This window comes from Stylophora pistillata, chromosome 1 (assembly GCF_964205215.1).
Source record: "Stylophora pistillata chromosome 1, jaStyPist1.2, whole genome shotgun sequence".
Taxonomy (NCBI): Eukaryota; Metazoa; Cnidaria; class Anthozoa; order Scleractinia; family Pocilloporidae; genus Stylophora; species Stylophora pistillata.
This window is the reverse complement of record NC_142519.1, coordinates 54,581,443-54,606,625: the sequence shown is the minus strand read 5'-3', so window position 1 is coordinate 54,606,625 and position 25,183 is coordinate 54,581,443. Positions and strand designations below refer to the sequence as shown.

At 38.4% G+C, this 25,183-nt stretch overlaps 2 protein-coding genes and 1 pseudogene across 3 annotated transcripts in view; all 3 read right to left on the bottom strand.

Annotated features, from left to right (window-relative positions):
- Positions 1-1,987: 1,987 nt before the first annotated feature.
- LOC148743150 (ficolin-1-like) overlaps positions 1,988-25,183 on the bottom strand; it is a 28,839-nt gene continuing 5,643 nt past the window's right edge. Inside the window, exons 1-4 of one of the 2 annotated variants that reach the window (XM_088762868.1) lie at positions 5,619-6,333; positions 4,095-4,209; positions 3,588-3,999; positions 1,988-2,892 (exon numbers count right to left, since the gene is read on the bottom strand). In XM_088762868.1, the coding sequence (XP_088618994.1) occupies positions 2,658-2,892; positions 3,588-3,999; positions 4,095-4,209; positions 5,619-5,939 (1,083 nt within the window). In that variant the 5' untranslated portion in view covers positions 5,940-6,333 and the 3' untranslated portion in view covers positions 1,988-2,657. Of the gene's footprint in view, positions 2,893-3,587; positions 4,000-4,094; positions 4,210-5,618; positions 6,334-25,183 lie in introns of those variants that run through there. The other variant, XM_088762874.1, reaches the window with a different exon arrangement.
- LOC148743152 (microfibril-associated glycoprotein 4-like) lies at positions 6,768-11,692 on the bottom strand. Its single transcript, XM_088762845.1, has 6 exons — positions 11,574-11,692; positions 10,822-11,072; positions 10,188-10,302; positions 9,809-9,931; positions 8,851-9,271; positions 6,768-7,795 (listed from the first exon to the last, which is right to left on the bottom strand). Exons 1-6 carry the CDS (start codon positions 11,650-11,652, stop codon positions 7,558-7,560), a joined length of 1,227 nt encoding a protein of 408 aa, XP_088618971.1. The 5' UTR covers positions 11,653-11,692; the 3' UTR covers positions 6,768-7,557.
- Positions 18,793-21,058, bottom strand: LOC148743151 (uncharacterized; annotated as a pseudogene).

Here is a 25,183-nt window from a genome sequence, read left to right as displayed (position 1 = left end):
TATTGCAATCCTTTAAATCGTTTCCAGTAAACTGTATCGGCGTATAACGTATATGGCTCACTGTGATAGATACCTTGAGATTCGAATGATGGCAACTGTTGCAACACGAATCACCCTTGTTCCTCAAAGCACAGCGTAAAAGAGAGTGAAAAAAAATCACAGCTGACTGAACCATGAACTTAGTGAGAAGTCCTAGTCAAGTACTTATCTGTGCACCATTGCCAGCAGCACTCCACCTCCTTTCTTTTGGCAAGCGCAAAACTGCTATAAGAATTCGTTCTTTGTTGGGATAATTAATGCCTGGAATAGCCTGCCTAGTAAGGGAGAACAGGTGCACGCTAGATAACTGCCTCTATTTGGAACAAGACTTTTATAGACGTTAAGTGAACTTTAGAATATTCTTAGCTTAATATGTAAATGTCTTACAATTTTCAACCTATAGACTAATTGATATTGCATTTTAATATAGCTTGTAAATAGGTCTTAGATTGTACACGTCATTTACACTTTTTATTTATGGGAATTGTCTCGCACAGGCTTAAACTCTCGATTTCCATTTCAATAACGAGGACTTTTTTTATTGTTATTTGTATCTCCTGAATAAATGATAAAATAATTAAGGTTAAGCTGTAATAAAAATTGTAAGGGAAATCATCCTATTCTTAGAAAATACTCCATACTCCATCAGTGGCTTTCCCATTTTGCCATTTAGTGCTTTTTATTTTTGACCCCAGAACTTAAAGAGCAGAGATTTTGATCTGAAAAATCGCATTGTAAAGTCATAACTGGAATACGAATTCACTTTTTTTGAAAAAACATTGCTACGTTGGTTGTTCTGATAGCAAGCTGGTATGGGGGACCACTGACGAATAATCCGTGCAGGTTGTCATGTTTATGATGTATTGCTTACGGGTGTCGCAGCCAGATAGCCAGGTAGAAAATAAGAGAGCCGAGAAGACTTTGTTAATCATAGAACCTATGTATATATAAAGAATAAGAAAGATGGTAAGTTTTGAGCCCGGTAAAGAAATGTAGAATGATGTTTTTTCGTCCAGCTACGAGCGTAGGACAAAGATAAAATTCTTAGTTCCCTTGGGGAATCGCGCTCCGATGCTCTACCACTGAGACAGAGACTCCATGCTAAGAAAGACCCATTACGACGCTCATATCTGACACGCCTCTTTGCATACTGCTAAGATCGGCAATGTAGAATCGCCATAATTTGGATATATCAACAAAGTTGAAGTGGTAAATTGGCCACCGTAACAATTACAAAAGCTGACGTTTCGAGCGTGAGCCCTTCGCTCCGACGAAGGGCTAACGCTCGAAACGTCAGCTTTTGTAATCGTTACGGTGGCCAATTTACCATTTCAACTTTGTTGATATATCCAAATTATTTCGTTACTCCCATCGACGCAGCCCCGAACAGTTTCTTTCGAAACTATCAGCCTTTATAGAATCGCCATAGTTTGTAACGAATAAGAAAGATGATAAGTTTTGAGCTCGGTAGAGAAATTTAGAGGGATCGATGTTTTTTTCGTCTAGTCTAGACAAGCTAGACTAATAAAAACATATTTCTACAATGTATATATACTTTTACGATATAATTCATACAACCCTGACAATTTTATTAAATAAAGTGTACTATGATCGTTCAAAGGAGCGATTCCTATAGGCAATACTCTTAAAGAGCAATTGCGTAATTACTAAGTCAAAGCCAGAACAGTTCAGTATTTTCTGATACGTTCAGAAAATAATTAGGGAAAAACTGAGAGGAACTGTGACGGGACCTTTTTGCTTTTGTACTATTGTGACGATGATAATTAAATTCAGGAGGATAAATTTGAACTTTGTTGTTTGATGAACTGTGAAGTGATTGCTTGAACAAACAATGTTGGGAAACAAACTGAGAAAACTTATTTCCATATACATAAACCGGGAATCTGCGGCAACTGGATCTCGGACAAACCAAGAAAATTGTCACATGAATTTTTTCTTACTCGTTTAATGCTTTGCAATACTCTCGAATACAAGTCAATGTAAATCCCCTATGTTAATGGGGAAGAGAGCGCCTGTCATGTGACCAAACAATGGCTGCGAAGGAGACTGCAATGCAAATGGTTGCAAGTTTGAAAAGTTAATCGAAGTTACACTTGAAGGTTTTTACGCGAGCAATAAATCCGGTGAGCAACCAATGAGCTTTGCGCACTAGTCCAGCCCACTGAAAGTCAATACATATGCGTTATTATTCAAGCGTGAGGTCAAGATGACTGGATATTGGCCGAGCTATTTTTTCGCATTTTTGTGGACCGAGACGAAGTCAAGGTCCACAAAATGCGAAAAAAAAAAAACCAGGCTAATATTCAGCTGTCTCGAGCGAACAGTCTCGGTTAAATCAATTTTATTCATGCGTGGGATCAATGTGGGCAATCCCGAGCGGGCAAGATGGGTTCATCTTGCCCGCTGGGGTAGCCAATCAGAACACAGGATTTGCTTAATCTTGCCCACGGGCGCTGCGAGCGATGTAATAACAACACTTACAATGAATTGTATTGAAGCCATCGAAAAAGTTTAATTTAAAGGTGTCGTCGTGCATAATTATTTACTTGCTAAGATAGCTTAGTTTCTTGATCGGGTACTCTTCGATAGACATCGCCTTATATCTTGGTTTTCAATTTTATCTCGGTGCGTTTCAGTGAGTAGTAAAGACCCCTGAAGGTGTTCCAGTTGACTCCATCAGCAAAAGAAGCATGGGGACCAGTAAGGTATAATCCATTCAGATTTGAGTGATGGCAGTCTTTGTACCACCAGGCTCCCTTGTATTGTTGGGCGCAGTTGGACACGTGTTGACCGAGATCATTGTCTTGATCTTTGGTAGAAAACTGCATATTGCTGAAATGAAATAAAATTTCATGTAAGCCTATCTCAATCAAACTCAAATGTGTGGAGAATGTTTTCCGACTTAAAGGCTCTGCAACTTAGTCTGCTTTTAGGATTACGTGGAAACATTTGCAGAGACAGTAGAGATAGACATCTACTGAGACAAATAGATGGACAAGGATTGATCGTTAACTTTATTTGTTTGCGATATGAAATTCGTTCAGTATATTTAGAGGTAAAATATCTTTGTAATCTCACTTATGAAATAGTAGAAAACCTATCATATCCTAAGGATGTACTGTCTCGCTAGAAAGCTATCATGATGAAGTCTTCGTTGCAATTTACTTAAGGAAGCTACAGAACGCAGAACTTGGCCGGTTCACACAGAACTTAGCTGGTTCACGTTTCAGCTCCTCGGTATCAGAAAATTACTTTTAAAAAATTGGTGTGGGGCTGTGTAAGTGCCGATTTGTTTTTGGAAGGAAGTAATGTCATTTCGCAGTACTAATAGAGATCTTAGAATTTCGAGAGTCATACCGCGCAGTGTCTTCAACGGCCTTTGATGATTTCTTGTGCCAACCAAGCGCACGGAAAAGCTCATCGTTATCAAGCTCATTGCTTGTTTCATTTTAATTTCACGAAAATTAATCTTTTCAAAAATAGTCTGTATGTGGTGCTCAGTTAGTCCACACGAATGCCTTTCTTACCTTTGGTATATCATAGAATCACCAGCTGTGCCACTGTATCCTGCAATCAAAAGCCGGTACTTATCAGCCTCGTCTGCCACCTTAAAAGTCGTGTACTCAGCGTAGGTGACGTTGCCATCAAAGTCTTCCAGGTCAACTCTCAACATGACATCATCCGTGACAGTGAAACGGTGAATGTTGTCGTTTCCAAGCCAGAACTCGCTATTTAGATTTCCAAAGCCTTTTTTGTAGGATTCCCATCCAAGATAAAAGTCAACAGAGCCGTCCAAGCGTTTCTGCAAAACGGTCCAACCTCCACCGTCCGTTTTCATATCGCACAACACTTGTATTGCTTTGCCGCCATCTGGATTGACAGTAAACACCCCACTGGAATTGAGACCATCTTGGAACAATTGAGAGCAGCTTCTCGCATCTGTTAGGAAGAAAACGAAGAGAATTTTGAAATTTTTCTTAGAAGATGATTAAGCAGTGATTGATATCAATGAAATATCTAACACTTTAACTTACCGCAGGGTTTTCCCGTATAGCCGTCATCACATTTGCATCGTACGCTGCCATCTTTATAGTTGGGAATGCAGATTCCTTTTTTGCCGCATTGAAAACTGTCCTCCTCACAAGCACTCTGTGAAAAAATAATCTCTTAGATTAACTAATCAGTTTTCCTCATATGAATTATAATAGTTCCGAAAAAAACAAGGGGTTTACAGGACATGTATGGATTTTTAAGTCCTTTTTCAAACGTTCTTAAAATGATTTAACAAAGATATGAGAGGAATCGGAATTTTTCGACGATAAGACGTTCCAAACGGTTTACGCCAAATAACAAAACGCGAAAACGTTCTTGAGCAAAATTGATGTCAAAAAATAAGATCAAGGTTTGTTATTTAACGCATGAATAGTGCCATCAATCGTGGACAACACCTTGCAACTTTCTATAGGGACTTCTGCAGGGTCCTTGTTCATAGATACATTAAAACATGGGTACTGAGTAACTTTCGTGAGGGGTTCAGCAGCGAATAAAAGCATGAACATTTAAGGGACAGATGGACATTGATGATAAACCAGAAGGGTGAGGCTCATGTAGCCAAGTCAGAAGAGATTTAGCGAAAGGTTTCATAACATTTTCATAATCCCAAAGGCCTTTTAAAGAGCGTTTATTACTTCTTTACATCGCGTCTTGCACCTCACAACAGAAGCAAATTTCTGTCACAGTTTGCAAAACGGTCTCAAGGAGAGGAGTCGGGAGGAGTCAAAGATAAAGCCCGTTGCAAAATAATTGAGAGCAGATTTTTGCTTTTCTCTAACTTTCTTTGCCCCCTTTTCTTTTCGTTTCCTTTTCCCAATGAATTTTCGGACCTCGCCGTATCAAATGTAAATTCATGTTCCCCGCTGAGGTCGCGAAACGACCTTTCCCGCGAGTTCCAACGGACTTATAGTAAACGAGGAGCGAAAACTGTAAATTTCTTTTCAGGCCGAGAACTACAGGTACGTTTTTCGAGAATTACCTCTACTCAATTTTTAAGGGATCAATAGAGTAGATAGAATTTTAATAGAACAGGATTTGTTGGATTTTGATGTAACTTGGGCAGAATATTCGTCAGATATCAACGCATCAACGTGTGTGAGGAATTTACGACGAAGTATGAGTACAACGGAAATATATTCCATCGTCCAACTTTAGAATAACATCACACATTTCTTTAGCCTATCATCTGTTGAGTGATGCTGTCCAGTTTGTTTAGATGTCCGCGATAACGCGGAGGCTGGTGATTCAGTTAAGCAAATACCGTCAGTTTTGTGTCAAAGGCTCGCGTGTGCCTAACTGTGGTTTGTTATTTTCAGAACCTATACTTTATAAGCTTAACAATACTATATAGTTTTGTACGGTTTCCTCTAAAGTAGAGCGTGCAAGACGATTTTCCAATGCCAGAAGATACCCGATTTAGTTGATAGTGAATAAAAGTTAATTTATTTCATTGAACAGTAACTGTCACTGGGACATTGTGATCGTGGCAAGTTCATTTTGATTACCTTTATTCCTCTGTAAGTGAAATCATCATCCTTAGTAAAGTTAGCAAATGCAGCAAATCGATCGGAGTCACTTAGTTGACACTTGAATTTCCTTGAGTCGCCCTTAATGGTTCCAAAGTTGTAAGACTGACATCGCTCCTCATTCACACACTCAAACTGACAGGAACTTTCCGAATCCACCTCTGTTTCTCTTATTAGGCTTCCGTTCAGCTTTCGTCCTGTTATTTTGTCGGCAAAGTAAACAGCCTTGAAATTTGGTCCTGAAATACGGCTTATGCCATCCACAACGGCACAAAGAAGGAATAGTATGCAGAGATGCATGTTTAGTCTTCACCGACAGAAAGTTTATGCAGAAATTTTAAAACTTTGTTTTCAAATTTCTACTTATTGCTTGACTATGCTAGCAGGTGCAAAAAAATGGCAAATCAGTTAACCGCCAGCATATCGGTGTTTAATTTCCCCTTTTTTCACCCAGGCCCTGTTTTTGCGGAGTGAGGGTCAACTCAGTCGCCTTCTCCATGTAGTGAGCCTGGTTAGAACATAAAACGAGTTTGTTCACTTAAAAGAATGCAGCTCAACAAACAATAACATTATTCAAAGAGTGATCGCGAAATACGTTTTGCCTGCTGAGTAATTAATTTTGAAATTGATGATAGAAATTCCAAGAAGACTAGAAAATATGAAACGTAAAATAAACCAAATACAACGGAAAGCTATCTAATCTATAACAAGATGGAGATATAGGTTTCGTTGACCAGAATTTTAATTAAATAACTGAATCTTGAAGAAGAATTGTGTCAACTCATTAAGTATTGATAGTTTTGAGGTGCCCGTGTACAAAATTTATAGCTGTTCCTTTCAGTCAGAAAAGTAAGCAAGAACAAACTGAAAGGAACTGTGGCGAAGAATTTATACTTCTACACTACACCTTTTGCTGTTCATTACGAGAAGATAGGCATTCATTTTCGTTAAAAGGCGAATAATTGCGTGAAAAGACAATCATCAGAGACAAAAAAGTCTGCGTAAAGCGGTACCATCGCGCCCTTTTGCGAAATTTCAATGAAAATAAAAATATAAAATGTGAATAAACGAAATACAACGGAAAGGTACCTGAGGTGGGTAAAACATGACTCAGATGAAGGTTTCGTTTTCCAGAATTTTTAATGACTGAATCTTGTACAAGGATAGTGTTATAACTGATTAAGTATTAATAGTTTTAGGCGCTCCTTTCAAGTTTTATTTCTTTTCCTTTCAGTCAGAAAGTAATGAAGAACAAACTGAAAAGAACTGAGGCGAGAAATTTATACTTCTTCACTACTGTAGCGTTTATTTTCGACTGGGAGGTAAATTCACACTTGGTTGGGCGATAACTTTTCTTAACTGCTAGACCAGATGAACTATGTAGGGAAAATAAACTCGCTTGTATAGTAGGAAGGCAGAGAAACAAGACTAATTTTCTTATACCAGGGATCTATATGTAGCAACTGAACTTAGAATAACCAAGGAAATTTTCGCTTGACTTGCTTACATTCGTCTTTACACTCCACTATACTCACGAGTGTAATTAGTCAATGTAAATACCCATTGCAAATCGTGTATGTAGAATCCTGGTTGTAAATCTTGATGTTGAATCGAAGTTGCAGCTTCAGAGTCTATCTCTTGGGGTTCTTACTTAACATAAATTATCACGACGAAACAAACACGCGAGTTATTTCTTTTCAAAGAAGTAGTCGGATCCACTAACGCCATTAATTCAGAGAGATGTGGAAAATTTGGAAAAAAACTGACTGCTTTAAATCAGCCAAACTTACTGATTGGGAAAACAAATGGACTAAACTAAATATTTTCAAGACCTACAACTGTTAGCTTAAATAAATGTTAATCACAAAAGTGGTAATCGATCATGAAACTATTGACCACAGTTTTCAGCACCATTTAGTCATTTCCAATTTGAAGTTCGCATCTTCATCTCGGTACGTTTCAGTGAATACATATATCCTCTGAAGGAATTCCAAGAAACACCATCTGCAGGCGAATCACTGAATGGGCCTCCATGATACAAGCCGTTGAGGTTAGAATGATGACAATTGTTGTACCACCAAGCACCTTTGAACAAAAGTGCACAGTTGTCACCGCTCAGGTCGTTGTCCATATCTTTCGTCGTAAACGACATATTACTATAATCAATCAATCAATCAATCAGTCAATCAGCCAATCAGCCAGTCAGCCAATCAGCCAATCAGCCAATCAGCCAATCAGCCAATCAGTCAACCAGTCAATCAGTCAATCAGTCAATCAGTCAATCAGTCAATCAGTCAATTAGTCAATCAGTCAATCAGTCAATCAGTCAGTCAGTCATTCAGTCAATCAGTCAGTCAGTCAGTCAGTCAATCAGTCAATCAGTCAATCAGTCAATCAGTCAATCAGTCAATCAGTCAATCAGTCAGTTAGGCAATGAGTAAATTCATAACTCAATCAATCAGTCAATCAAAAATTTATTCAGTCAGTCTCCTTATCATTAATAAAGGCTGATAGTTTCTAAAGAAACTGTTTGGGGTTGCGTCGGTGGGGGTAACGAAATAATTTGAATATATCAACAAAGTTGAAATGCTAAATTGGCCACCGTTACGATTATAAAAGCTGACGTTTCGAACGTTAGCCCTTCGTCGGAGCGAATAGAGGAATTGTGGGTTGTGTGTGCTTTTAAAGGCAGAAAATGGTGCTACGTTATTGGTGGGAACATGGCAGCGAGAAAAACACGAATAAATTAGTGGAATGAAAAGCTTTCGTTGATACCTGTGGGATTTAGACTGCCGGTTTGAAAGATGAGCTTTTGTTTAAGAGTTTTACGGCTTTCCTTGCTATCTAAGTGTAAGGAAAGACCGCAGATTGCCATATGTTGTTAGAATGGTTAGGTAAATTAAAATGTCTAGTGACTGGTTTCGATGTGTTCTTGTCATTCCTCTCCACGTCGCGAAGGTGTTCTCGGAATCGTAACAGTGGCCAATTTACTATTTCAACTTTGTTAATATATTTCAATTATTTTCTTATCATTAAGTCCATTACTGTTGTATTAATAATCTCATCATTTAAACAACTAGTCCACCAGTTTATAAAATGGTCATATCCATAGGGTTAGGGTTTGATCAATAAGTCAGTCAGTAATCGATGGCAAACACCGAATTGGGATACTAAGTATTCCAGTGCACTTTGTGTTACCGATTTCACATACCTTAGCGGTTCTCCTTCAGTCATAGAGTCCCCAGCAGTACCGGTGTATCCTCCAATCAAAAGCCGGTACTTGTCAGCCTTGTCTACCACCTTAAAAGTCGAGTACGCAGCGTAGGTGATGTTCCCTTCAAAGTCTTCCAGGTCAACTCTTAATATGACATCATCAGCGGCTGTCATATGACATAGATTGTCGTTTCCAAGCCAGAACTCTCCATTAAGATCCCCAAAGCCGTGTTTATAAGATTCCGATTCAAGAAAGAAGTGAACAGAACCGTCCAAGCGTCTCTGAAAAACTGTCCAACCTCCACCGTCCGTGGTCATGTCACACAACACTTGAACTGACTTGCCACCATCTGGATTGATAGTGTATACGCCATTGGAATTCCAACCATCTCGAAGCAGTTCGGCGCAGCTTTTTCGTTCTATAATTGTAGAATAGTAGGAAAAAAAATTAAAAAGAAACAGACAAACGATACCACTTTCCTCATCAATTTGGTAACCTAGGTTTTATTATTTGCCGTTTTCCATTCATAATAGCATCATTCAGGTTGAGGTTATTTTTCTTAGAAAAAAGATACAAAGCGAAGTAAGTTTGTGAATCGGAAACTGAACCCTATTCATAAAAGACCGAGCTAAACAACTTGTTTTAAGTGCGAAACCAGTTCAGGAATAGGAGCCTATAGGCAAATTGAGCAAACCTTATACCCACGCGTCAGTGCCTTGGGCTAAGAAACCTCAGACATTCAGGAAGCCAGCTTCAAATGCAAGGTAATGTTAAACGCGCTTAGCTTCTAGGCTTCAAGTTGTCTCGCAGAACCATTCTTAAAAAAGAGTAGCACTTCTAGATAGGATCTCAGGGCTCCTCTACCTCACTGTAGCTGCCTTAACCAAAATAGAATCTCTCCTTACTAGAGTAGAGACTGCTTTATACTCCAACTGGAACAAAACTTAATATTCACCTTCACATAGATACCCATCGCCTTTATATCCATCCTTGCACCAGCACCTATATGACCCTTCAGAATTGTTGCATAAGGCGTTCACGTGACAAGCATGAATTCCTTCTGAGCACTCGTCTACGTCTGCAAAATATTTTTGAAGCTATCTCCAGGATATCTGATCTGTTTAGTCAATTAAATTAATTAACTTTTGATATTCCCCCTCCAACCCGTGTTTGATCAAGGGTGATTTCTGGAAAAACTGAGTGTTTTCGATGCCTTACTCATTCACTCAAAATGCTATAAATCTCCTCGAAAAGAAACTCTCTTCGAAAACTAAAAGAGGAAAGGATCAGAGTATTATGTAATTGGAAATGTCAAACTAATCTCTCTCACTCACCTGTTTTACACTTGTCTCCAGTGAATCCCGGTGAACAAACGCAGAGATGAGTTTCGTGTTCAAAATCTGAATAACATCGCGAATTCGGAGGACACTGAGCGGTAGCACATGGATTCTTTAATAAGGTTTAAAAGAAAGTCATGCATAGACTAGACAACTTGAAAAAAAAAAGTTGTTGGCTTCTTCGAAAGATGTTGAGAAGACGAACACTTCTTTATGTGAATAAAGAAAACAAAGGCAGAAAAGATGGAAGTAACCTTCTCTATTGATTGGCTTTGGTTTCTAGTTAGTTGTTGAAGACGCAACCCTCAGCAGATTAAGAATGTTAGAAATATCTCTCACATCTAGCCCAATCGCCTCTCCAAGCGCTATAAGTCACTGTATATTATTGTATTTACCGTGTTGACAGACTCGAAGCAAGTGACAACGAAATACAAAGTTTGAGAACTTTTCTAGATGTAGAATAAAAACGTACTAAGCTAACATCTGTAAAATCCATCGTTTTTCCAAGCTTTGAGAGGTCTTAAGCCAACATTTCGTGTCTCAAAAATGAGCAAATTCAGTCTGTATCAAAAGTAATTCTACATATTCGTGTTATTCTTTTCTCCACACTCCCTCTCCCTATCCATGATACCTTTGTCGCGCGATAGAGGAAGTCCTGCCGTGTGACCAAGTCGTCTGGTTCTCTGACACCATCAGAATCACTCAGCTCACACACGTTATCACCATCCTCGTTTCGACCAAAGTTGTATGATACACACGTGACTTCAATGAAACATTGTATCTCACAACTCATTGCTGTCTTTGCTCTCGGTGTGCTGATCACGTGATTTAAAAGAGCCTTGTTTGTAACTGGCTCTTGAAACTCCTTTGTTATGCATGGAACTATTTAAAAATCACAAGACCGAACAACTATCAATTATTGATTTCTATGAGTCGCCAACTGTCTCATTTATTTTATCGCTTTTTTATGAATGAAAACATTTCAATTTTATTTTACAGCGAGACAATAATGTTTAAAAGCCCAAATTTCAGTTCTTGACATCTGCTGCACCGACTTTGTGAATCACGTAATCATAATTTGGAATTGAAATTAAAATTAAAACATAATTTCAGGGCTTCGCTTTCCATGGATTCGCTTATTACATCTTTTTTTTTATAAAAAAAAAAGTAATAGTTATCATGAGAAATTAGATAGGTGACGAAAAACAGTATACTTGGTAAAATAGATTTTCAATAATTTGCAGACGGTAGCCATCATTTGCATGAAACCCAAAAACTAAACATCTGTACTTAAATTTCGACCGGTAAGTTGTCATCGTGGACTTAACTTGGTCTTTATGGAAATAAGAAGTTGTGTAGAAAAATAAAATCATAATCCCCTACCTGTTTTTGAGAGGATATTCCACGAAAGCATCTCCAAAATCAGGGAAAGATAAATTATCCATAACTGAAAACAATTCATTGAGACAACGATATGTTGCAAGCAGCTACAGGAAATCTTCCCTTTGCAGCCCAACAGGCTCAATAATTATTCCTTTACTGTGGTAAGGCTCTATTGTGATGCAAAAGCGACAAGCTTCGTCTGTGATAAGACTGGCTGATATATTAATTTCACTAAACACATATAGAACATTTAGGATAATAATGCGTTCTCTTTTTTGTTGCCAAGCATATTCATGCTGTTTAATATTTGATGACCTCTACGTCCCAATGGGGTTCTTCTCTCCCATACTTTGGGTCCCTGGAAAACAAAATAAAGGAGAAAACTCTCGCAAAGCAACAATTTTGAGTCCTCCATGAAGAAAATCGAACCTCCAATCGAATTCTGCACTTCGATTCTCTGAACCACAGACTCTCCATAGTGGGCTAGATTTTCATTAGTTTAACATCTGACACGTGTCATACTAAGGTCAGCCATCTCGAAATCGTCATGTCTGAAGATGAACTACGGAAAACCATTCAAAGCCACGAGAAGGATGTCTTCATTCTTAAATTCTGTTTCATTACTTATTCGCACCAACTCCCAAAGACAGTTAACTCGCAGAGACATTCCCTTCAAAGACATGTTTTTGGCGAGTGTTTCACTCAAAAACGTAGCTTTGAAATTCGTGCAGTTTAAACTCAGCGGGCCTACGCTTTTGGTGAGTAATGTGCATTCATTCGCATTAACAAATCAAATCAATACTTTGTTTTGATGAGATATTTTCAAGCATACCTAACTTAAACGGGTATCCCGTCAAAAGTACTTGTGGTGGTAAGTCCCTCTGGCAGAAGATGCATCTCTGGACTGCATTTCTTGTTTGTAAACTCATATAAGGCATTAGCCACATTTTAGAACCAGACATAAAAGCTGTCAATTTTGCTGACAGTATAGGTGGGCGAAAGTTGGACGAAAGACTGATGAGAGAAACAGAAGTGTAAATGTCTGGATCGGAATAGCGATAAAGCAGAAGCATGAAGGGTGGCTGAGAGAAATTCTGGTGATAACTAGGTAAATCTAATCGATTTGCTGGATTTTTTAACATCACCCACGATGAAGGGTTCTACTCACAATGGCTGAGAGGCGATGTAAACAACAGATATAAACAAACTGAGTTTGCCAGTGACAAAACATATACGTTATGCCTTGTTACCTTTGCACAATTCTTATATTTTTAAAGCGAATTTAGGGATTACTTTGTCTACAAAAACGACTAGAAAATCCCCATTATCCTTCTGTGGACCCATCAGAAAATGATGTCGCATTCAGAACAAATGTTGAGAATTTTTTCATCATATAGTTGAAACAAAGTCAGACAACTTCAGTGAAAGTCACTTTTGGCCAATTTCTTTTAGCCTAAGCTTGGTTCATGTAAGAAAGTACGTGGTGTTTGCCACAAAGAATTACCTGTTTTGGCTAAGCAAAAAAAAAAACACTCACGACTAATAATGAAAATATCTGGATCTTATTAATAAGAATATTAGAAAGGAATGAAAGGTGAACTGATTTAACGAAATACATCAGAGGGCTATAAAAGTGCAACATGATGAAGACAAATGTTTTTTCACAGATTATTTAATATCTGCATACTATATAAAACAATGGTGTTCTTACTCATCAAGTATTGATAGTTTTGTGAATCGAAATTGGTGCTTCCATAAACCAATTAAATTACAAGTAGGGTAAGATCTCGGTCCTGACTAAATTTACCCTTCAAATAATAGAGCTTTTAGTTTTATTTGAAGTTTTAGAATTTTTATAGATTAAACTCGGAAGGTAAACGGAAATGATGAACATGTCAGCTTTCTTGACAAGAAAACGCGTTCAACAAAATTTCATTGATTCTTTAATACAAATATTTTTTATTAAACAAATTATCTCAAATTTTATTTTTATTCGACGGTAAGAAATCCGTTATTTTTATCAAAATTGTTCAGCCTATCAAATCGATCAGATTCGCTCAGTTGAAGTTTTATACAATTTCTTGCCGTTACAGCATTCAAAGTTGTTCGACAGACAAACTTTTTTCAGCACTTTGCAGTCGAAGATAATTCAATAAATCCTCTTCTATTTTCCTCTTAAATCTCTAAAAAGGTTAACGGCCTCAAAGTTTACTGTTATCATTCGAGCGTCTCTGTTTATAGCAATTGTTGTCATAGAGGCTAAAAGGAGCGTTACGTAAGTACATCCTTTTTTAGTGAGCTAGTCTGATTAATGGTGGCTACAATGGCTGAACACAGCATCCATTTATTGAAATCGATAATACAAAAAACAAAACAAACAAAAACAAAACAAAAACAAAGCATCACCCTATACCTGTTTGAGGCGCGCGGTGTTTGTTCCCATCGGATATACACCATAGTTATTACATAACTATGGTACTGTTTAACCTCTTCTATGGTAGTGTTTAACCTCTTCTTCGTCTGTGTTCTCATTCATGCTGTCAGAGACATCGAGGACGGAGTATATATAAGGTACAGACTGGACGGATCTCTCTTTGACTTTCGACGCCTCAATGCTAAAACCAAGACAATTGAGAAACTGATCCTAGAGGCCCTCTTTGCCGACGACTGTGCCCTCATGGCTCATACAGAATCCACCCTCCAGCTCACTGTCGAAAAGTGTGCTGAGGCATCCCGCCTATTTGGCCTCACCATTAGCCTGGGAAAAACAGAAGTGCTGTTCCAGCCCAGTCCTCTCACAACAGACCACCGCCCATCTATCTCTATCGAGGGAACAGAACTGAGGACTGTAGAGGAATTCAAATACCTCGGCAGTGTCATTTTCAGCGACGGCTCCCTTGAAAAAGAGATTAACGCCAGGATCTGTAAGGCAAGCCAATCCCTGGGCAGACTGCGAGCTCGTGTGCTGAACCAACACAACATCCAGCAGTTTACTAAGCTCAGGATCTACAAGACAGTTGTCCTCACCAGTCTCCTCTATGGTTGTGAGACCTGGACCCTATACAGAAGACACATCAAACTGCTGGAGCGCTTCCACATGCGGAGCTTGCGCTCAATCCTGGGCATCAAATGGCAGGACATGATCACAAACCTTGAGGTCTTGGACCGTGCAGAAACCACCAGCATTGAGGCTATGATTCTCAAAGCCCAGCTCAGATGGACGGGGCATATCATCCTAATGGACAGTGACAGAATCCCAAAGCAACTCCTCTACGGAATGTTCAGTAAGGGAAAGAGAAAGCAAGGCAGGCCACTGAAGCGCTTTAAAGACTGCATCAAGGCCAACATCGCCTACACTGGCATCGCAACAAAGCAGCTTGAGGAGTGTGCCCAGGATCGCACTGGATGGCGTGCATGACATGCGAATCAACAAAAGCCTTCGAAGCACACCGGCGAGCCAATGTCACTGAGGCTCGCGCTAAAAGGAAGGCAGCAGCAGAGACACCCAAACCTCCAGGCCAGTTTCCCTTCTCCCACTGCGGACGTGTTTGCCGTTCCCGCCTTGGACTCCTCAGTCATCAACGAACCCAGCCACGCACATAGACGTCATCATCGAAACCGATGGACCACCGATGATATTACATAATCTGAATTCTATTGGTTAGCACACCTTAACCGCAGTCACTTGACTATTTATATATTTATCATTGTATATTAAGTTCATCAGTATTCTAAAAAAGCAATTGTGCAGAGCACTTGATCTGTGCACGCATTACTCTATAGTAGTATATATTGAACCCTAATACACAACAAGGTGTTTCGGAACGCTTTCACTTCCTTATCAGATTCGGAGTTAACCAATTCCTGGAGTTTTAATCGAGGTTTCCTATGCTTTATAATCAACAAGTTTGAAGAATGTTAATAACCTGATTGTGAACTGATTGACTGAACGGACAATGTGGAGAAACGAAACTCAGAAAATTTGCTTAGCCTGACGGGAGGAAAGAAATTCGTCACTAATTTTCATATACCTGGGATTTGTGGCAAGTGGACCTCTCGTCTTCAATACTTCACAATACCTCCACATAATGTCATTACATCAGTGCAAATGATGCATAGAGAATCCTGGTTGCCAAATCTTAGATGATAATTTAAGTTACAGTTTTAAGCCTTCTTTTTAACATTATTCTTATGTATATGTGCACGATCCTTCGCAGTAAAGCACTATTTAAGCAATAGTGAAAATCAGACCTGAAAAAAATTCAGGCCTGTACGGGATTCGAACCACTGACCTCTGCGATACTAGTGCAGCGCTCTAACAATTGAGCTAACAAGCCAACTGCTAGCAGGCCATCAAATTAATTCGACATAAACCCGTAGATGATAAATCAAACAACAAACATATGAAATACATATATATGAACTGCGGTTATGAAACGTATATGTGCACGATCCTTCGCAGTAAAGCACTATTTAAGCAATAGTGAAAATCAGACCTGTAAAAAGTTCAGGCCTGTATGGGATTCGAACCACTGACCTCTGCGATACTAGTGCAGCGCTCTACCAATTGAGCTAACAAGCCAACTGAAAAAAATTGCGTACAGGCCTGAAAAAAATTCAGGCCTGTACGCAGAGGTCAGTGGTTCGAATCCCGTACAGGCCTCAATTTTTTTCAGGTCTGATTTTCACTATTGCTTAAATAGCGCTTTACTGCGAAGGATCGTGCACATATACGTTTCATAACCGCAGTTCATATATATGTATTTCATATGTTTGTTGTTTGATTTATCATCTACGGGTTTATGTCGAATTAATTTGATGGCCTGCTCCCAGTTGGCTTGTTAGCTCAATTGGTAGAGCGCTGCACTAGTATCGCAGAGGTCAGTGGTTCGAATCCCGTACAGGCCTGAATTTTTTTCAGGTCTGATTTTCACTATTGCTTAAATAGTGCTTTACTGCGAAGGATCGTGCACATATACGTTTCATAACCGCAGTTCATATATATGTATTTCATATGTTTGTTGTTTGATTATTCTTATGGTTACGCGAACAATGAATCAGTCCATCCCACTAAAAGTTACTTTCAACACTTACTTTTCATAAGTCTTCGTTGTCGTTAAAAAAACAAAAACAAAAAAAATTTCAGACAGTTCAGTGAAGTAATTCATGTTGCAGGCGATTTTTATGCATAAACTTGAGAACGTTAACATGAGGCTACTCTTCTTTTACTGGTTTGTCGGTATGAATTCTATTGAAGGTTATCAGCTGAAGAAAAGTTCAATTGATTTGCTTACTGAGGTAGGCCTAGTGCAGTTGACGTTCAAATCATTTCCTTGCCGTTCCCTCTAACGTAGACAGCATCCTATGCCTCCGTTCTTACTCTCATCACAGTGCGTTTTAGTTAGCAATGATGGCCCCTGAAAGTGTACCAGTTGACTTCATTAGCATAAGAGGCATGGGAGCTGTTGAGATACAATCCGTTCAGATTGGAGTAATGGCGCTTAGCGTACCACCAGGCTCCATTGTAAGGTTGGGCGCAGCTCACCAAGTTAAGAAGATCCTTGTCTTGATCTTTTTTAGAAAAGGGCATGTTACTGAAATGAAACAAATTTTCGTGTAAGCATCTCTGCACCATACGTATGTAGAGAAATTTTTGTTCAAAATCTATGCACCTTATTGTAATAGAGTTACTTGGAGGAATTTTCATTGAGACAGGAGCGATATGGACCCAGTAAGAAACACAAATAGACAATATAGGACTCTACTCCCTATTTTAATAATCTTTTTTGTTTCTCAGTCTATTGTATTTTCAAAATCAGCTCGCATTGTAATAGACTCTTTATTTTGTTATTTTTGTATTTCAGCTTTCAAACGGCTATATAAAACCCATTCGTTTAAACGTCAAATTTTAAACAGCCGTATGGCTTCTGTTTCAATAGAAATATCTTGAAATTTCACAACATAACATCTTTTTCTTGACAATTCAAGGAAACTAGAGTTTTTCTCATGATGATAGGCGCAGCAAAAAGGAAACCAAATACAGCGGAGATAGAGAGAGAGATAACCTGAAAGCCGTGCAGTTTTTTGTAGGGCGTAAATCCCAGGCACGTAGTTGTAGTTGCAATTTTCGAAATTGTCTGGAAATTAAATGGGAGACATGAAACTTCCAAAATAAACATGACTTTTTGTGCGAACGTAAAATCTCTTCAGGTACACAATAGATGTGATTACACTCACCTCTTTCCTGAGTTAACCCAGTGGTTAATAAACTTGGGTTGGGATGGGTTTGGGTTTCCGGTTAGGTTTAATCCTCCGGTTACGTCGCAAAAAATTACCAGAGGTCAACTTTTGACCTAGCAGTGTTTGGCGGGAAATTGATTCATCATGGAGAACACAAACCGCGAAACTTATGGTTTTTATCGGAGTATTCAGTGCAGGGACGAGTGAAACATACTTAATGTGAACCTCGAAAGTTGGCCATGTTTGATGCCGCGTGTCTTGAATTTGGTACTTGCGAGGATATTTGCCGCGATTTCAGCGCAACACCACAAAAATGCCCAGCATGTGCTGTGGTTTCCGGATTTACTATTTTCTTCCATCCGACTGGTTGAACTACTCTTGTGGTTAGATAAACCACTGCTAAACCCTACGACTTGGTTCGGGAAACGTCATGGGTAATTCTTTTGTTCTTTTTTATGTATCCATAGCGATTTCCCATGGGCAGTTTCACTGCGGGAATAGAGGTCACACACAAAACACAGACTTCCCGTGGGTAAGGTCTCACATTCTCGTGGGCAAAAGCTCTTGTGTAACCACAGCTAATAGCTCTGTAACCACAGCTAATAGCTGTCGAAATCGCTATGGATATGGTTATTACCCACAGGGTAATAACCATATCCATAGCGATTCTGTGGGTAATAACCCACGGTTATTACCCACAGGGTTACCTCGGGAAGGAGGTGAGTTAAACCACAGCTAAAACAATCGAAGCCTGATAAATGTTTAAGTTTCCTTCGGTGTCAGTTTACTAACGATCTACCCGCTAATTACAACGTGCTCTCCTCAGCTAGTGAGAGATACTTTCTTTGTTAACACGAACACCGTTGTCATCTATGGTATGCCATTGACTCACCAGCCATAGATATGACATCCACTCTTTGAGGATCATGATTTAAATTTTGAAAATAGATTTATACTTAACTTATTAACTGAGGGTTTCTTATTGTGATGCAAATGATCCAGAATCGCCAGCCGTGCCACTGTATCCTCCAATCAAAAGTCGGTACTTATCAGCCTCGTTTGTCACCTTAAAATTCATGTACTCAGCGTAGATGACTGTGTCATCAGTCTTCCAGCTCAACTCTCATTATGACGTCATCAGCGGCCGTTAAACGATGAAGATTATCGCTTCCGAGCCAGAACTCGCCACTCAGATTTCCAAAGCCGTTTTTCTATGAATCCCATCCAAGATAGAAGTCAAAGGAGCCGGTCCATTCTCCACCATCCGTGGTCATGTCACATAGCACTTGGATTGGGCCGTCACCATCAGGATTGATGGTGTATACGCGACTGGAATTCCAACCGTTTTGAAGGATCTTGATGCAACTTTCTGGCTTTAAAGCAGCTAGATGTGCAAACAAGTAAACGTTAAGCAATAACACGAAAAAGAAAAAAAGGAAAACCTTGGTCAACGGTAGGGCGCCGGATTCGCAAATTACAACTTAAAGCTTTTCAAAGATTGTCCCTAAGATCGTGGTTTCTATCGACTCTTTACATAACAAAACAATACGAATACTCACCGTATGTTGGCCCTGTGTGGCCATCTTCACATTTGCATCTTAAGCTACCGCCGCCTTGATTGTCAGGGATGCAGATTCCTTTTTTTGCCGCAAATATTACCACTCGTCTCACACGACCTCTCTATCTGTGTAGGCTATCCCATGGGGTCGAATAAAATTAGAGGTTAAAATTATTTGTGTTTTCAGAAGTTGTAGAAAACCCACTCGATTATTTGTTATTAATACAAAGGGAAGAAGAAGATCAAAACACACGCTCTAAGAAGTCATTTCAGAGTTCACGCAGCTTCAACGAACTGTAAAAGGCAGAAATCAGCTCCATGAAATTACATTTTTGCACAACAACGCCAAAACAATGAAACCAGCCCTGCTAACAAAACGTTCGCCGTCAGTGAGTTTATAAAATTTGAGGCAGAGTTAAAACGTCTAAAGTTCGAGTAATTTTTCCCAGGGAAGATGTAAAAATCAATGAAAAATGCCCTTTGTCTCAACCATGTTACTTGCGCAACACGTTTCATTTTTGTTGTTTAGTTAATACTTGTTATCAGTTTTGTTACTTTTAAGCTTTATTATCCACGCCATGATTGCCAGGAATGAAATTTCGTTACATAACCTTTGAAATCGCTATAATCAGCCACTATTACTTTTTATCTGTTGAGTTACGTGATCCGTCGTCCTCTCGCTGTCGAAAGTTCCTAAAGCTATCTTTCTATCGATTGCTATTCGCAGGAGTAAGATCAAATTCGAACCTGACAACTACAACCTCTATTTTGTCATCTATTTGATTCGCCGCTTCTTCCAATAAACATTCTGATTGATTTAACTTGATTTCTGTGGAATTATTCAAACGATCAATGTGTGTTAGATTGTTCAAGCTCCTGGGGTTAAATCCCCCTCAATTGACACTGCATGTGACTTCGCCCTGAAAGGTCACAAACCAATCCTCATTCAGTAATTTTTCCCTCTTTGTGTCAAGAGAAATAAACCAACTTAAAGTTACACAATAACAGCTTTGAAGTTTCACACCAAACGAGATAAAATTTGAAAAATCGACAGCCTAATAAAGTGTCCTTTTCTCCTATCCAAAAGACCTTTTGTGTAAGGAAACAAGTATTAAATATTGATTACTCAGGCGGCTCTGAAAATTGTACCGTTAGGCTTTTCTTACAGAAGATATGACTTTGGTGCTAAGATATTTTGATATTGATATGTTCATGTCTTTTAATGAAAGCTGAGTGCTAAGGCTACCAAAACTTGTAAAATATACTTCAAATCTGGTGAGACTGTTTATGAGAAATAAATAATGGCTAAAACCTTTTCTTTCTTCAATTTTTTTCTTTGATATTGTACCAAGTTACGTAATACCTGTATTCCCCAGTAAAAAAATTCGTCATCTTGAATAAAATTATCCACTGCAAAAAATCGATTAGAGTCGCTTAGTTGACATTTAAATCTCCTCCAGTCTTCTGCTGGTCCAAAGTTGTAAGAAAGGCAACGGCTTTTAGCCACACATTGCAGCTGGCATTTATCTTCTGAATCCACTTCTGTCTCCTCAATAACCCTTCCAATAAGTTTATGTCCTCTGACCTCCACTTCAAAGTTTATGGCATGTAAATCATTTGTATTTACCCGAACAAGTCCTAATACCATCGTTGCTGGCACAGAGACTGAGAGCCAGAACAAGAACATAGTTTGTGTTCTTTTAGTTCTTTTCAAGTTAGTAGCGTCAAGTTTGCCAAATGAGCTTAAGAAAAAACGCAGCACTTCCTCTTTCAGAAATGATTTGAGAAATTATTTTATTGATTCTTAGAAAGACAATGATTCTTTTGAGGTTACATTGCAATGTATGTTTTATTCTATATATTCTATTTATATTTGTTTTTAATGGTTACTTTGTTAGGCTAGTTCCAATTTTAATTCTAGACTTGCACGTATTACTTACTAATCCTTAGTTTTGAGGGCCACTGGTTTGTCAGCGTAAGCTGTTATGTGTACACCCTCTTTAAATAAAGTTGATTTGCTTACTTGACTTAGTTCGATGTTGACACAACCCTCGAATTTTGCGTTTTGAATCTCTTATTCTTATTCCGGGTGGACTCACAGGATTTATTCATCGTTAAGGTTTTCATAATGAACTGCTGGTTCACCAATCATAACTATAAAGAACTTAAACCATTCAATTTTTGAGTGTAATGTAAGGTTGCTCTATAAACACGCCACCCTCACGACATAAACCCTAACAAATGCATTTAAAAAAAGAATATGTATGTCACATCTCTTTTCAAAGCTCGTTTCTAAATTGAAATAGTAAGTTGATGAGAAAATGAACTTGGCAAGGTGCTGATAATTGTTTGTTTCTGCCAGCTGGAATCCTTAACATCTAATTACTGTCTCAAAATAACAGAGATAGTAGACTAAATATTTCTTTTCATTCGTAAGGTTTTTCAGTTCTTTTTTTTTTTAATTTTTTACTCCAACATAAGTACAATTTTCTAAGCACGCAAATGAAGATCTTTCTTACGTCACATCTATCTACATTTTTGCATCAATTTGTATATACCTTTCACGAGTATAAAACATCAAAGTATAGTGTTATCACTAGCATGGCTGACACTGTGGAATGTCCAGGTGCAATTTGATTCATAACATTCTAAGCCTGTGCTTTGAAGCAGGTGCTTCAACAGCGAATTACGGAAAATCATTCTCATTGTAATTTAAATGTTAGTAAATTCTTCATTAGATATATGTATGCCCTGCACATGTAGCAAGCCATCAGCAATCTCGCCGCAATTCTTAGATCTAAAGGAACATTATGTAAAAGGCCGATCCAAGCAGTATGCAGGAAGCATGTGATATATGAACTTCATAATGGACCTTGCTTACGTACCATAGAGTCTCTGTGGCTCAGTGGTAGAGAGTCGGAGCACGAAATCCGAAGGTCTGAAGTTCGATTCCTTTTTCATGCTGAAAGTTAAACTGAATGGCTTGGAAAAATTGAATCCGAATACATAGAACCTCCATTGGAAATATAATTAATCTGGACTACTTTTTAATTATTATTGTGTATGCCCTAGCCATTCAGTACTTTTTTTAGAATCTTTGCGAGAGACGTCTCCCAATGGACACACATACGAGACCCTCTACCATTAGTTTACATTGATAATTTGCTAGGGGTGGGTTCGTTGAACCTGTAATTCGCCTCTGCATCTTAATTACAAATTTCACTCGGAGATATGAAATGTCCTTTCCAAGCCTGAGGATGACATGCCTAGAGACCGTTTCTGTAAAGATCAAACAGCTTGCCTGAGAAAACTGTACGTATTTATTCATTTAAGGCAAGCTTCTCTTGCTTTTGTTGTTGTTGTTTTTTTTTTTGAAGTCAAAAGCTCTTTCGAATTTCGATTCTAACGATTAGGTAGTAAAACATCTGCCGCTTTTGGGCTGAGTTCATTAAACATTTACCTTGTTTACCCCCTTATTACAAACTGGACAAGCTAATGTAAAAAAGTCCTTATTTGTGCATCACTTATTGGCTCTATAACGTTCTATCCGTTGCAATATTAATGATGGAAATGCGATGTTTAGCCCTTCTATCAGCTGTTCCTCGTTAGTTCACAACATTCTGACCATTGTGATGACAAATATCGTTGTCAATAAGAGTAAAAATCACGCTAAACCACTGTTAATGCGTTAAATACCACACAAGTAAATATCTCCCGCGCTGATCAGCTTGCTCGATAGTCTAGCGAGTACTGTTTACCTCCGAGCATCCGAAGAGACAAAATTGCGTTTCATGAGTTTAATTTCCGACCAATTTTTCGGTATATTGATAGAAATAATCTTATTTTTCGGTATGTTTGTAGTATATACTAAAATAGTTATTCAGCTGCACTTCGGTAAATAATTGTTCTACGTGAAAGTTCTTCTTTTTTCTCAAAAATGGCATTGCATGGATAAGGCACTTGAAGTATAACGTAAAGCAAGCCATTCCGCTTTAAAGCATCTTTATACAGATACTTGTACTTTATTAAAACCAATAATCGGCTTTGCTACGAATCTTGTTCCTTCTCAACACAGTGTTTGTTCATTGTCTCTAGCAATGACTGTACCAGAACACAGAAAGAGTGCACAATTATTGTTTATTCATGATATGAGATCAAAGATTTATCTCTGTACGCTTAAGTGAGTATTGCAATCCTTTAAATCGTTTCCAGTAAACTGTATCGGCGTATAACGTATATGGCTCACTGTGATGGATACTTTGAGATTCGATTGATGGCAACTGTTGCAACACGAATCACCTTTGTTCCTCAAAGCACAGCGGAAAAGAGAGTGAAAAAAAATCACAGCTGACTGAACCATGAACTTAGTGAGAAGTCCTAGTCAAGTACTTATCTGTGCACCATTGCCAGCAGCACTCCACCTCCTTTCTTTTGGCAAGCGCAAAACTGCTATAAGAATTCGTTCTTTGTTGGGATAATTAATGCCTGGAATAGCCTGCCTAGTAAGGGAGAACAGGTGCACGCTAGATAACTGCCTCTATTTGGAACAAGACTTTTATAGACGTAAGTGAACTTTAGAATATTCTTAGCTTAATATGTAAATGTCTTACAATTTTCAACCTATAGACTAATTGATATTGCATTTTAATATAGCTTGTAAATAGGTCTTAGATTGTACACGTCATTTACACTTTTTATTTATGGGAATTGTCTCGCACAGGCTTAAACTCTCGATTTCCATTTCAATTAAGAGGACTTTTTTTATTGTTATTTGTATCTCCTGAATAAATGATAAAATAATTAAGGTTAAGCTGTAATAAAAATTGTAAGGGAAATCATCCTATTCTTAGAAAATACTCCATACTCCAGCAGTGGCTTTCCCATTTTGCCATTTAGTGCTTTTTATTTTTGACCACAGAACTTAAAGAGCAGAGATTTTGATCTGAAAAATCGCATTGTAAAGTCATAACTGGAATACGAATTCACTTTTTTTGAAAAAACATTGCTACGTTGGTTGTTCTGATAGCAAGCTGGTATGGGGGACCACTGACGAATAATCCGTGCAGGTTGTCATGTTTATGATGTATTGCTTACGGGTGTCGCAGCCAGATAGCCAGGTAGAAAATAAGAGAGCCGAGAAGACTTTGTTAATCATAGAACCTATGTATATATAAAGAATAAGAAAGATGGTAAGTTTTGAGCCCGGTAAAGAAATGTAGAATGATGTTTTTTCGTCCAGCTACGAGCGTAGGACAAAGATAAAATTCTTAGTTCCCTTGAGGAATCGCGCTCCGATGCTCTACCACTGAGACAGAGACTCCATGCTAAGAAAGACCCATTACGACGCTCATATCTGACACGCCTCTTTGCATACTGCTAAGATCGGCAAAATAGAATCGCCATAATTTGGATATATCAACAAAGTTGAAGTGGTAAATTGGCCACCGTAACGATTACAAAAGCTGACGTTTCGAGCGTGAGCCCGTCGCTCCGACGAAGGGCTAACGCTCGAAACGTCAGCTTTTGTAATCGTTACGGTGGCCAATTTACCATTTCAACTTTGTTGATATATCCAAATTATTTCGTTACTCCCATCGACGCAGCCCCGAACAGTTTCTTTCGAAACTATCAGCCTTTATAGAATCGCCATAGTTTGTAACGAATAAGAAAGATGATAAGTTTTGAGCTCGGTAGAGAAATTTAGAGGGATCGATGTTTTTTTCGTCTAGTCTAATAATAATAATAATAATTTTATTTATAATAATAATAATAATTTTATTTATATAGCGCTAAAATCCAATAATTGTCCAAA

Bases quoted from the DNA above. Each gene is read 5' to 3' on its own strand.
- LOC148743152 (XM_088762845.1), bottom strand. From the start codon at position 11,652: ATGAATTGTTTTCAGTTATGGATAATTTATCTTTCCCTGATTTTGGAG. The intron at 11,073-11,573 runs GTAGGGGATTAT...ATTTTTAAATAG, and splicing joins GAATATCCTCTCAAAAACAG to TTCCATGCATAACAAAGGAG. The intron at 9,272-9,808 runs GTGAATATTAAG...CTACAATTATAG, and splicing joins CGATGGGTATCTATGTGAAG to AACGAAAAAGCTGCGCCGAA.